At 40.5% G+C, this 14,223-nt stretch overlaps 1 protein-coding gene across 2 annotated transcripts in view; it reads right to left on the bottom strand.

The window, feature by feature from the left end:
* The window catches only part of RSF1 (remodeling and spacing factor 1), a 114,917-nt gene that overhangs the window by 39,203 nt on the left and 61,491 nt on the right, over nucleotides 1–14,223 (bottom strand). For both annotated transcript variants that reach the window (XM_090030711.1, XM_090030710.1), the window contains exons 5-8: nucleotides 13,168–13,322; nucleotides 8,952–10,678; nucleotides 4,057–4,266; nucleotides 1,425–1,529 (exon numbers count right to left, since the gene is read on the bottom strand). In XM_090030711.1, the coding sequence (XP_089886837.1) occupies nucleotides 1,425–1,529; nucleotides 4,057–4,266; nucleotides 8,952–10,678; nucleotides 13,168–13,322 (2,197 nt within the window). The remainder of the gene's footprint in view (nucleotides 1–1,424; nucleotides 1,530–4,056; nucleotides 4,267–8,951; nucleotides 10,679–13,167; nucleotides 13,323–14,223) is intronic.

Genomic DNA, 14,223 nt, shown 5'->3' with positions numbered 1-14,223 from the left:
GCTGGGGTTATTGACCCAGCAGTCTTTCCTGCCCAGAGCAGGGGGAGTGGACTCAATAATCTCACAAGGTCCCTTCCAGCCCTAAACTTCTGTGAATCTGTGCGCTCACAAACCAGACCAAAAAAAAAGAAGTCCAGTTCCTGTAGGTGAACTTAATTATGTAAAGAATAATATTTTTAAAAGGGAAGGGGGCTGTTATCACATGTAAAGAACAGAGGGGTTAGTAGAAAGGAAATAAATTCACTGTCAGTGTCAAATCCATAGTTTTGGTGTCCAGCAAAGTTCTGAACTTTTGTTCCCAGGCTCATCTTCTGATGATACAGCATAGGTTTCATCTGAGGACAAGTCTGTGAGGTTGGAGATAGAGTGGCTGTTCTCTCTTCCACTGCTGACTGGCTATTTCTATCCTTTATCATTTTTCTACAAGAATTCAGCCTGCATCATAGCAACTGTACAGTTTCATCTATATAGTTTCCATGAGGGCAACTGGTGCATAGCACTTGTGATGGGCCTCTGTAAGATGCACAGATTCTGACAATGTTGTCATGGGGTGTGTTGATTGTGGTAGTAATGGAGCGGCATTGGCAGGTTTTGCTTTTGTCATTTAGCCAGGGTCTTGTTCCATTTGGAGAGCAAGACAGGCCTGGGAATAAAAATTCATCATTTTGCCGGACCTCAAAAAATGTAGATTTAACACAGGCAACAGTTTTCTAATCCATTATAACTCACCAGCTCTCTCTGTTAATGTCTCTTTGCTCCACAATAATAGCCACTCTTACCTTTGGAGTAGTATAGCTCTTTTACATTAGGTTTATCTAAAGCAACTGTTCTTCCCTGGTCTGTAAATACTTTTGCTAACTTATTTTTGCTCCACAGCTTTACTGACCACTTTCCTTTTTAAAGGATCAATTTTATTAACATAAAAGCATTCAACAAAAGTAATTGTTCTACCTGGTATCTAGCATGGGATGTATCTGCTTTTCATGAACCTGAGGAAGGGCATTTTACGCACAAAAGCTTGTCTACCATCTCTCCCAAATCTATGGCTATTCCAATAAAAGTTATAAAAAAAACCTGTGCTTCTTGAATTTTCCAGGGACCATCGCGACTACAACACTACCAGGAAAAAATCAAGTAGACTTAAATGATTCCAATTCTACAGTATTTTTGAGGTAACCTTTTCAAAAGGTTGACAGAAACTGACTCTGTTGAACTCTCCCGTCTACACATTAGCAATGTGACAGTCATCTGTTAAGAAAGGCATGAGGAAAAGGTTATCTTCCTAAAGAATTCAGTTTAATGTACTACAACCCAAACCATGGCTTAATTCTTAATTGAGAAAAATGGTGTTGGTCTCCCAGTGAATCACAACATTGAGCAGGGAATGAAGAAGATGAAAGACAAAATTCAATGAGAAGCCGTACATGCTGGCAAGGTGGACAGAACCATTCTCCATCTGGGATTATCATCAGTGGGGGGCGAAGGCAGGCTGTGTGGTATCCGCTGTCACAGGAGTCACACAACAGTATCTGCAGAAAGAAAGTAAGAGATTGCTATCACTTTGGACACAGGATCATTGATGCCCTTGGGGAACAACTACTAGAGATACTTTCCGGACAGTGTTGAAGGCTTTACATAAGCACTTTAAACTATACAAGCCCCAAGAACTTCCAAAACCACTTACTCCTGGAAGTGTTTCCAAAAAGGGAGACATCTGTTATTTTGTTATGTACCAGGATTTGCAGCCTTCACACAGATTTTTTTTTTTTTATCATCTGTACACATGCAGAAGTGCACCATCCTGGACTGCTCACAGACTCAGTGCGATATGGAATTAGGTATTTGTTACAATGCAAATTGATTCAACTGGGTAAACTCAAGATGCCTCTGCTGCATTACATAGGAGCTGACAACGCTGTGTGTGTCCACTGGAATACCAGTATATAGTTCACCCAAGGAACTACTAAAGTTATATCAAATGTGCTTGCATATCTGTCATATAAATAAAAGAATGCTTAGTGTGTGGATCAGTGTTATGATGGACAGTAATGATTTGCTAGACATATACAGGTGTTCAAGTTCAATGACAACTACTGGAAAATCAGAACTGCAGAAACTAAAAACACAGAAGACCTCCTGGTTCATTCTCTAGAGCAGGGGTGTCAAACTCACCTTGGGCCTCAGCTTAGATCTGGACAACAGGGCTCCCTGCAGGCCAGATCTGGCCTAGGTATGGGGCGGTGGTAGCAGTCACTGCAGCAGCAGTAATGCAGGCAACTACAGGCCAGCCAGCTGCTCATCATGGCAGAGGCTTGCAAGTGATAGTGAGCTAGATGGCCACAGAGGCATTGCTCCACAGCCCTTGTTAGTTCCCCTGCCATGGGTGGTCATGTCCACCAGATTCCCTGGCAGTCCATTCCCCACTGCTAGCAACTTGCCCTTATTCCTTGGCCCATGGGTAGCGTGGCGAGCCCCATGAAGCAACTCTGTGGGCTGGATCTGGCTCAAAGGCTGTATGTTTGACACCACTGCTCTACAGCATACTACTTAGTTCTATATTCAAGTTAACGGTAAGTGCCTCAGATAATGGGGTTTTCAACACTTCCATGTGCAGATAATGCAACATGTCAATGAATTTCTATGTCAACATCTTTCCTGATATTCAGGAAACACTTCTCTTCCTTGATTTGCACTCCATTTATAATATTGTAATACTTAGCATTCTACAATATTGAAAAAACAAACTCATAACTGGAAACTTGTAAGTGATGATCCTTAGATACCTTACTGAATAAGAACACATACCAGTTCAAAAGAGAGCTCTGTTTGTAAGATACACTCAGAATTATATGGTAAGAAGGGATCTTGAGAGTCATCTGGTCCAACCCCTGATACACATCATCTTCACCAGCTACTTGTACAGACAACTTGCATTCTGGCATCTCCTAACTTCTAAGCACTTGATTTTGCAACCTTAATGTTCTTCCATTATAGTTTTTGGGGAGATAGAACATTTATTTTTACTGCAGAAACACAGTGAAACTAAATAAGAAAGAACTTTTACAAACTTCTCACCTAGTCACTTTTAAAAAAACCCCACAAAAATAAAACCAGTTTGAATATTTTTAAAACTGTTTTCGAATTAGGAGCAAGATAAGATAAATGGTTTGACAACAAAACTTCCCTGGCTCAGTGTAACTCAGGAATCTTCCAGATTGAAAGGCAGGGCAGACACGCACCTTTATAGACTAACAAATAATATATATATTAAATCTCTCCCTCTATATCTATCTAAAGCCCAGGCCACAGGGATGCAAGCCTATGATTTAAACTTCAAAAACATCATCTTATGCAACGGTCAAGGGAATTATGCCATACATTGCACTTAGAAGTCTATATAGTTTGTTGATCAAGCATCCATTCAACATGAGCTTCTGATTTGCAGCTGCTGAACACTGAAAGCTACAATTTAAACAAACAAGCTTTGCTTTAAACAGGTAACCACATGTTGCTATATTCTGAAAATGTTGTCCTTAAACAATCTTTCTTCAAGCACTTTTCTCCTAGCACTCTTGCCAGTACTAGACTCAGAGCTGGGGAGCGCAAGGCAAAGATTTGTTGTAGGAGGCTGAAGAGATCAAGTTGGATTCAGATCACTGGCATCTCCTTCTTAGCCTAACATCAACATAATTAGCAAGAGTGGGGTCGGATGCGGGTGGGAGAAGGGAAGTGAGGGAATGCAGAGAGGGGCATTCTCCAGCTTGCCTCCAAGACTGAGGATGGAGCCAAGACATTACAGAACTGTGTGCAGCAGCCACCCTAATACAAGCATTGCAGTCCTGACCATGTCTCTTGACTACTACTACCTATTAACCCTGTCTCATCTCCCCTTCCAAGGGGCACAGTTCTTCAGAAACACCACTCCATCTCAGAAGAAAGCTCTTGTAGCAGAAGCAAGTGATTATTTTAAATGAAACTAGCATAAAAAAGCAGCACTTCCAGGGCCCTGAACTGAAGCGTTTTCCTGTTAAAATGTTTTGTAGATCAGTAACATACTAGCTCTGGATGATTGGGAAGGCCACACTTCTTGCATGGTTCATCATCATCCGCAGGTGCAGGTTCCTCTTCTTCCTCTTGCTCCTCTTCCCCTGAGCCCTCCCCTGAGTTTTCTTCATTCTCGGATTCCTCGCTTTCGTCATTACTTGAGTATCTCCATTTCCCACGCGTTCGTGTACCCGTCCACCGAACTTTGCTTTTCTGTGTGACCTGGCATTACAAAGATAAAACACAATGAAGGCCACGTACGTTGCTTCATCATTTCTTCTGCAGGTTTCTAAGTTAGAAACCAGTTAGTCTTTTTTAAGCAAACAAAACAGCAGTGAGAAAATGTAGTAGAGCAGCTTCAATATGCAGTCATCTTTGGTGGAGTCCCAAAATGCTTACACAAATACTTGAACATAAAGAAATGATGTTAAAATGTACAGGCAAAGAGAATTTTCAAATTAAAGATTTAAAATGTGTGAAGATAGCTCTTTTTAAAAAACATCACCATCACTTTCTTGTCAAGGGAATTTTGGACTATCATTGTGACAACTTGAACAAAGAAACTTTTCATTTGCAGAGTACAGCAAGCCTCATTTAAAAGCTGCCCTTCCTCAGTCTGAAAGGGAACTTTTCAAACAGCTTCCTTTATGAAACAGAAATAGAGAAAAATAGCTCTGATTTTTACTTTTAGTATCATAACAGTATTGTAAGAGATGCACTGCTTTCATCATGAGGACTTCCCTCAGTGTGTGAGCTGGCAGGAGGAAGATATATGAAAGGCAGGAGGAAGTGATTTAAAGCAATTAAATTTTCATTATGATTTAAATGAGTAAGCAGGAAACCCTGATTCAAATAATCAACTTAAATCTTGTTTTGCACATTTCTACATTTTATTTACTTTTCTAAATAAGATTATTTTTGGTTGATACTTTTTTTTATCTTTTACCAACCAGGAGATAACATATAAAAAGTACATATAATTAGCTAGGTAACCATACAGTTTTACACATGTTTATTCTGTTCGTTGATTTTTATATTTTGTATTATTTTAGCAAATGGTGAGACATGTTTCTTATTTACTAGATGATTTATTATTTTACTTGTGCTTTGTATCAAGATGCATTTCAACAGAAACTGGAATTCAATTAAAAATTCACAAAGCAGCATTTCAAAAATGCTTTTAATATCTAAAACTATATTAAATGTACATAAAGAAAAACAAATTGAACAGAATGGCTGGATGCAGATGTGCAGGCACATGCAGTTTCTGACACTGCAAACCTCTTTGCGGACCCAGAAACTGCACGCCTGGCATGTTAAAACATGCCCTGCACCACAAATTTGCAGTGTGGGGGCAAAATTTGCTACTGGGAATTCTCTGTAGCAAAAAAAAAAAAAATGCTGCAAAAAAGAGGCATGGCACACACCACCAGAGTGTGAGCTAGCAGACATGGAGGCTTAGTCCTCCCAGGAAACACTTAGCTGCTGGCCAGACCTAGGGGTGCACTGATAGAGATTTTTGGGGCTGATACAATAGTTGATTTTTAAGGAAGCATATTGGCCAATACCAATCTGATTTCTCAAACACAGCCCAGTACCTTGAAGAGCATCATCCGGCTGGTAAGTCTGCTGGGGTGGAAGGGGTAGGAGAAGGGAAGAGAAGGAGGGGCAAATCAAGGTCCCTACAGTGAGGGAGGGAGTGGGGCTGGGGCAGGCACTGCCCAGCTGTGGTGGGGTGGGGCGCGGGATGGAGGCACGTCTTGTCTGGGGGAGGGGGGGCAGCTTATGCCACTGTATGCAACTGGGGAGGGCATGGGGGGGAGCCCCCAGATCTACGTGTGGGGCAGGGAGGGCTGTGGCTGTGGGCTGGGGCCAGGGCTGCACTGAGCTCTTTCTGAAATAGGGCTGGACCAGGCTGTGCTCAGGGTGGGTGGGGGTGACACTGGGAGAAGAACTATGGAGGGGGCTGTAGCCACCCCAAAATTCGTCATAGCCCCCCCAAGCCCTTCTCCCAGCACAGCCGCCTGCCCTGCTCCAAGCGCAGCCTGGCCCAACCACCCCCCCAGATAGAGCCCAGTGCAGCCCTGGCCCCAGCCCGCAGCGGCAGCCTGCCCTTGCCCTGCACAGATCAAGGGGCACATGTCCCCAGTGCCCTCCCGGAGCGCATACAGCGACAGAAGCCACCCCCACAGATGAGCTGCGACTGTCCCACACCCTGCCCCGCAGCAGCTGGGTAGCTCCTGTCCTGCCCCGACTGGATAGCTCCTGCCCAAGCCTCAACTCCACTCCATCCCTCACTGTGGGAGCCTTGATCAACCTTCCCCATGCCCCTTCCTTCCCCCTCCCACCACAACAGACTTACCAGCTGGATGCAGCTCTCCAAGCTGCTGGGCTGTGCTCCTCACCACCTACATGTTGTGCTGTGGCTCCGTGCATGCACAGGGCATTTATTGGCCAAATTACCAGCCACATCAGGCAAAAAAAGCTGATTTCTAATACAGTCAACTTCCTTTATATTGGTGCCAATCCAACATCAGACCAATGTATCAGTGCACCTCTAGCCAGAGCATCTCCCCTCCTTTAGTTCCCCCTGGCTTCTTTAGCATTCCAGGAGCCAGTAGGAGCAGGGAAAAAGCAGTTTCCCCAAAACAGGGCATTTTGCCCCGCACCAAAGCACACATCCGCGGCTGTGCGCAGCACCAAAATGTGACATAAATTTGTACCACTACTTTTTTTCCCTACTGCAAGCGCACACCCCTGCATGCGGTGACATGCCCAATGTGTTGTGCATTTAAAACTGATTTATTAAAGGAAGTATTACCTGTAGGTAATTGATTGAACTGATTGTTTCTGGTCAGGCAATCCTTCAAGATTTTAGGACTGGAAGATGTTACCCTCTTGTTTATTTGTGGATTGGAAAGAAAAACAAATGTTTCTGCTTTTTCAACTCCAAATGAACTACTAAAACTAAAGTAGGTAAATAAACTGAAACAAACCAAACATTCCTACAGAGACGCAGACTAAAAGGCCCAGTTAGCAATTCAATAAATTCTTACTCCAGGTGCTTAGTCAATAATTCCCATCAATTCAGTGATTTTACTTTCTTTAAAACTTCAGCTGCAAGCACAAAATACTTGAATATTTTTTGCAAAACTCTAGAACTCTCGGTTCCAAAATTATATCTTTTATTAGACCAGCTAAGGAATCACCAAAAAAATCCTCTTTTTAATTTTTTTTCGAAGTTTCTTAGTTGGTGTAATAAAAGGGATCATTTCTGAATCAAGAGTTCTAGGGTTTTGCATTTCTTTTTGTCTCAGACCAACACGGCTACTAGATACATCCCTGAATATTTTTTAAAATTCATTAAAATGAGTGGTCAAAACTTCAAATTTAAGTTTAAAGACATTTATTTTTTAAAATGGAAATGTATTGAGCTTATATTTAAAGAGGCAATAATGTTTTTTTTTCTTTTTAAGAACACCATGATTTTTATCGAACCAGCTAAAAGAGCTATCTATGGGCATGCGTGTTTTTATACTAGAGCTCCAAACTCAAACTTCTCCTAAGAGTGAATTAATTTTTACATCTAACTAGAACACTAAGTATATTTAGATCACTAAGTCTTTCAAAAAGACTTCATTTTAACACTCGCTTGTTTACATGTGAACATCTTACTTCACTTGTAGCATCTAGGAATATTAGGACTAAAAGGAGAGAAATCTCACTACTTTTGTAGTTTATTTTAAGTATTTGACAGTCCTTCCTCTATAGCATTTACACACTTTGAAGTCACCTTTGCATTCAGGCTGTGAGAAAAATTCATGTATGACAGGGGAGGAAACTTTTTAAAATAGGAAACAGGGTTTGTAGAACTACAGAAGTCAGTAGGCAGACTCAGAAGTGTGGCACCTGAAACAACAATTCATTCATCTTTTGTAATTAACTGGATTTCAAGTCGATACTGTCACATCAATTATGTGCACTTGTTCTTAAAAAAACCCCGCCTCTTTCCTTTTTAATGCATCATTTCAGGAAGGTATGTGGCTCAAAAGAAATAAAAGGAGTTAAAATTACACAGAGCTAGAAGCAAGCTGCATGCACATGTTTTGTATAGTCTTCCTTTAGGCTTACAATTATTTCTACCCTTCAAACTTTGAAAGCTTTGATTGCAAGGCAGAAGCGTTTCAGAGAAAGTATATTTCCCCCTGCCCAAAATGAAACCCAGATCCAATCTGAGGAAAAACTGATAATTACGAATTTCTTTCATAACCCCACTGAAAGAGTTACTCTGAAAAACAAAACTCAAGTTCAATTCTGCAGAGCGCTAATACTATACTCTTTTTAATTTTTTCAGTCCCCATCTGTTCATCATTGTTATCAAACTCACCAATCAAGCATCCATATATGCAATACAATAAATATTCATAAGCTTATTAATCTGACATCTAACCTATAGGTTTTAAAATACCCTGAAGAACCTAAGAATTTTGTAGGCGATATGTTTTATTGGACACACTGCACAGTTGGGATGCATTTGGTCAATAAAAAATATCACCCACAAAAATCCTTGCTCCTTGCAGATTCCCTGGACCACCACAGCTACAACATCACTTCAATACAACCTGAACATCTGAGTATCTTATTTTCCAGAAGAAGATATCCCTGTTAATTTGCAGTAGTTACTCTAAAGGTAGGGTTCATGTAGGAATCTGGAAATGTATAAATGATGATGCTAATAACTAGCACTCTCCCTGGAGCTGTTCTCAAATCAGTACCTGTACTAGCCAAATTACGAGTCCGTCACATGCACAAGTTCACTGTAACAGCATACTTCTCACCATTCCTATGCAAATGTGGTTTCTCCTTACAGTTAAACTATCTCCTCCTACATCCTATGATCATGTTACCTTGCTGACTTTAGCATTAGGCTCCTTCTCCTGTTTTTTCACATCCTCTTTTCGGTCCTGCTTCTGCCCTGCTGCCATTTTCTCCTCATCATCTTCAATTCGTTTTTTGTCAGGTTTCAGATCCCGAGTCTCCACAATTTTTGGAGTAGGTTTAGAAATTCTTGGACTCCTCCTTAACGTACGACCAGCATTGGCATCCTCTGGGGGTGGATCAGGCTTTTTCTTTCTGCTAGAGATCCTGATTGTTAATTTAATTCCTTCTTTCTGCCTCTCCGAGGTTATCTCCTTGTTATCTGTAATACAGCCTTCCTCATCAGAAACCAGTTTATATTTAAATTTGCTTTTCTGTGCTGTAGATTCATTTTCAGTCTCTGAAGTGTCCTCTGCATTAGAGATTTGGGCATTATCTAGTTTATCTGGTTCTGACATGGAAACTTCCAATTCCTCTGTTGGCTTTTCACAGTCTGATTTTTCCTGTACTTTGCTGTCACAAGGGAGTGTGCGTTTACAGTCAGAGCCCTCTTGTTCTGAAACAGGCTTGCCTGAAAGAACAGGAGAAGTAGATGATGGAGGTGTTTCAGCAGCTCTGGGAGAATTAGGTTTCTTCTCCGACTCACTTTTGCTTTTCAAACCCTCATCATCTGGTACATCAACCTTGGGTGGCTCTTTAGGAGTGGATGTCTTCATAGACTTTTCAAGCTTTTCTAAGCTGTCCTTAAGTGGAAGTCTTCTGTCCTTTTTAATTTTCAAAATTAGCTTCTCTTCAGGGCTCTTGGGGCAGTCTACAGTTTTTGAGGCGTCTTCCACTATTATCTCAGAAGTCATAATGTCGAGGGACTCCTTTTCCATAGGACTAGATTCCACTTTTAAAGGCACTTTCTGACTAGCAATCTCAGACACTGTAGTTGCTACCTCTTTTCCCACAGGCATCACAGTTTTTTCAACCTCACATATTTTCACAATTCTGCAAACAGAGTTTAAACAGTCTGGTACTTTTTCCCCACTTATACCATTTTTCTCCTTTAATGAGCTGCTGCTCTCTTCCTTCATGCTGATGGAGTGTTCTGACTTATTATTGTGGGTGACATTTGGGGCTTTTTCACAGCTAACCTCTCCATTGACTAGTAATTTCCCATCAGGACATAATGCGGTAATGGTAGGAACACGCTTAAAAGCCTCCTCTTCTGGTTTCCCTTCCTCTTTCAAGACCTCTTTTGGGGGAGTAACACATTTACACAAGGGGCCCTTGATTGGGCTGTCATAGTCATCGGTCAGTTTGATCTCCCGCTTCTTCAGTGGGATCTTTGCCTGCTGGTCATTTTTCAGTTTCTCACTTTCCTCCACAGATTTCTCCACAATTTCCTGGGGAGTTCTGACATTGACACAAAAGTCTAATCTCTCAGGTTCATGAACTATTTTATCTGTGCTGCCTTTTACTTCTCTTAAATCCCTTGGGTCTACTTTCATTTCCTTTACTTCTGCTTTAAAAGGCTTGACATTTTCTTTAAAGGAATCGCTTTCTTCTTTGATAATCTGCTTTTCCTCATTGTTTTCTTGGGGTTTCTCTAGTTTTACAATAACCGGAAGTTTTATAATTTCCTTTTCTTCTACTTTCTCCACTTTAATCATGTTTCCATCTTCTGTGGTAATAGGTGGAGGAAGACTTTCTAATTCTTTTGACTGTTCCTCCACTGTCTCTTTTTCTTCTTTTATTTTTAATTCCTTTTCTGTGAACACAAGAAAACAATTATTACATAAGAACCAGAAAAATTCTAGGATGTTAAAAAAAAAAATCAAGCTAACAGTATATTCTAATAATCAAAACAAGCCTTTCCTACAGAAATTATTAAGCGTCTGTCTCCTCTGATGCTGGCATTAACAAAATGACTGCCAAATGTTATCTATAAAATATAAGGGAATTGCAGTTGTTGAATTAAAAGCAAAAACATCTAAACCTAACAAAGAATTCAGGAAAGTTCCAAATTTGCCTCTCTTTTTTGCTGACCTTTTAGCCATAATGAATGGCAGTCTATTGCTTCTAGAACATTTATTACTCAAAACCTAAGGAGAGAAGGTGTGAAACTCTGCTTTCAAAGATCTCACTCTAAAATGTTTTAAGGAATTACTTGTATTAGAACCAGAAGTGCACTATACAGCTGTACGCTGGTGTAACTTATTACAGTGTAGTTACCCAAGGAAAAAATGAGTGCAACTACATTGGTGCATCTTCCTCTATTTTTTTCAGTCTTCTCTTCCCTCCTCACTATCCAGGACCTCAATCTCTCACTCTTCTTTTGTCCCTTAGCTACTCTCTCCCCAGAATATAAGGAGGCAACAGCAATTCTAAGCCTTGTCTCTCCTGAAGAAAGCTACCGTTCTAAGAACCACTTCAACTTCCTAGATCACTTGTAAAGCATTTCACATCTAGTAGGAAAAAAGACTTCATCTGTTCTGCAAGTTGTCTAAACGCTATTCCAGGGAAGTAAGCAAATTTAGGAAGGGGAGCAGTTTAAATGGTTGCATTCCGGACTAATTTAATGCAAGCGTGGGTGAAGACAAGATAAAATAATTCTACCAGTTCTTCTACTATAATTCCACAAAATACTGGAAGGCCTTTTTTGACTTCCCAGAATACACTGTTTCTAAGAACAATGCCCAGACCAGGGTACCAAACAAATAGCCTGCAGGCTGAATTCAGCCCCTGGAGCTGTGTTGCCTGGCTCCTGGGACTTCTAGAGGGGCTGGGAATTCAGGGGCAGCATCCAGAGCCAAATCCAGGACACAGAGCCTGTGTCCTGGGACACAGGGTAAGTGTTGGCAGCAGGGGGTGAGTGGCAAGGGCAGTTCTCTGCCACTGCTGCCACTCACCCTACTATGCCCAGATCTAGCCTATAAGGAGCCCCTAGAGAGTGTGACACTTCTGGCCTAGAGTATATCTGTTATGGACAAAGCCCCTGTGCATAGCACTGCAAGCTCTGTTAGCTATATACATCGGATGCTAGTCAAGCAACAAGTAGTGGTGTTAGGGGTTCCTGATAGATTTGTGTGCCATGTTACCTTGAGATTTTTCTAAACTAGGGACATTTTCTAAAAGGTTTAAAACTGATTCAGCTAAACAGATTTTAAGATCGCTTAAGATTCACTGATTCCTATTAAAAACATCTGCATCAAACATGTCAAAAACTGGCAGTAATAAAGCAACGAGGAATAGCAGCTCTTCGCTGATAAGAAAAAACAAGATAGGAACAGTTAACTTGCTATGCGATAATCGGTCTTTACTGTCAATATTAATTCAAGTCAATATTAATTAATTCAATTTTAATTAATTCATTATTAAATCAAGTCAAATCCAACTATTTAGAATTATTTTGAGAGCATCTCTCTCATTTTCAAAATAGGTTACAGAAGGTTTGGGGAAACAACCCATAATTTATAGTATAAATGCAAAAGTAAAACAACAGATGTAGTGTTATGTTGAAAACAATTAGCAGGGGTTCCCAACCCCCATGCCACAACCCAAAGGGTTGGCTGCTGGACCAGAAGTGACCACAGATCGGCAAACCGCGGACTGGAAGTGACCAGCATACTGAAGGCTGGCAGCCAATTCTTTTTTATACTAAGTATAAAAAAGGGTTGGCTGCCTGCCCGCAGTATGCCGGTCACAGCTGGTCCGCAGTTTGCTGGTCCACAGTCACTTCCAGTCCATGGTTTGCCAAAGGCGGGACATAAAAAGGTTAGGAACCCCTGAATTATAGTACTGCATCAACAGAAAAAAATGTGATGTCCATTAGGAATGTGAAAGGTTGAGTGAAAACCCAGTACACGACAAATGGAAGAAAGATAAATAAATATAAAAGAACAAATGTCAAGACTGTAAAATAGTATAACTCAAAATGTACAGCAAAAACAAAGGTAAACTATTTTAAAAGAAGGATTGTATGTATAATTTATTTTCCAAATAAATTGAGTACTCCTCCCAAATTCTTTTGAACAATAAGATGTATAAAATAGATTCATGTATTCTAGATAGTTAGCATTTAAAACTATTGTTAAACAACGGGATGTTTATTCCTTGTACACAGATCAAACATTGTACACAGCTCAGAAGGACAGCAGAAAAAACCTCAATTCTAGAATGTTTCCTTTTCAGGAGGTTGAAAATTCACACTGATGCAGCACAGTGTCTAAAGCTTGGTGAAAAATAAGGATACAAAACCTGGGGTAGATGTTTCTTCTTCCTTTTTGGTGTCTTCATCTTCTAGGCTTGGACTTTCACGTGATGAACTGTCCTGCTGGTTGTTGTTTTTCAACAGCGCAGGATCAATTTGTGCTTTCAGGAGCTCGAGTGTCTGAGCCAGATCATTTCGGCTTCTAAATGAGAAAGGAAAGAAATGAGTTGTTTGGTAACCTTCCTATTGGCTTGCACAAATGGTTTCTTTTTTAAATCAAGATCACCCCTGTATAAATGAATGATGCAGTTCAAACTACACACAAGATTAGTGACACAGCTGTCCCAATCAAACTGGCCATGATTTTATGAAGAAATAACTCACAGTTTTATCCATAGCAAAGCTAAAATCACCTTTCTGACCCTTTTAAGTGACCTCAACTTTCTACCCTTCCCAACAACTTGCACTGGACCTAAGCATCCACTAGGTATTAAACAAATGGTGTATTAGTTTTCTAAAACACCAAATGAAGTATGTGTTTTCGCCCTTTGTCTTCATTACCAGAGGACAGATTCCTTCATTGGAAGGCCATGCAGTACGCTACTTACAAACGAAAAGGGTGATCACAACGCTTAGGATTTGCAAAAAGATTTGCAAAGGTCCTTCAGTTAATTATGCATTAAGAAAACCTTGACTATTTCAGATGAGTTACTATACTGATGCAGATCTTATAGGTGAAAAATTATGTGCAATATATGGCTCAGGCAAAAAATTATGTGCAATATATGGCTCAGGCAAGTAAAACCATTTATTTAAATATTTAAGCAGGGAAGCTGACAGCAATAGCAGACAATGTGTTTGAAATCTGCATAATGAACCCAAGAGGGTGATGTAGTATTTGAAATCTCATGCTTCTGCTCTCAAAGTAAATACCCAGCAAGTTGTTTTGGACAGAAATTGTTTTTTCTTTTTTCTTTACAGGAAGAAAAAGCCTTGAAATATGGACAAGTTTTAAAATTCACTAATTGGCTGGAAACCCATGATGCCAGGACTCCCCCAGCATAAGCAGCCCATAGCAGCCATGATTCAAGGTGAACGTAGTT

Source organism: Crocodylus siamensis, chromosome 1 (assembly GCF_052110815.1).
Source record: "Crocodylus siamensis isolate JL-2025a chromosome 1, ASM5211081v1, whole genome shotgun sequence".
Taxonomy (NCBI): Eukaryota; Metazoa; Chordata; order Crocodylia; family Crocodylidae; genus Crocodylus; species Crocodylus siamensis.
The sequence above is the reverse complement of the archived record's forward strand: the minus strand, read 5'-3'. Positions and strand labels throughout refer to the sequence as shown.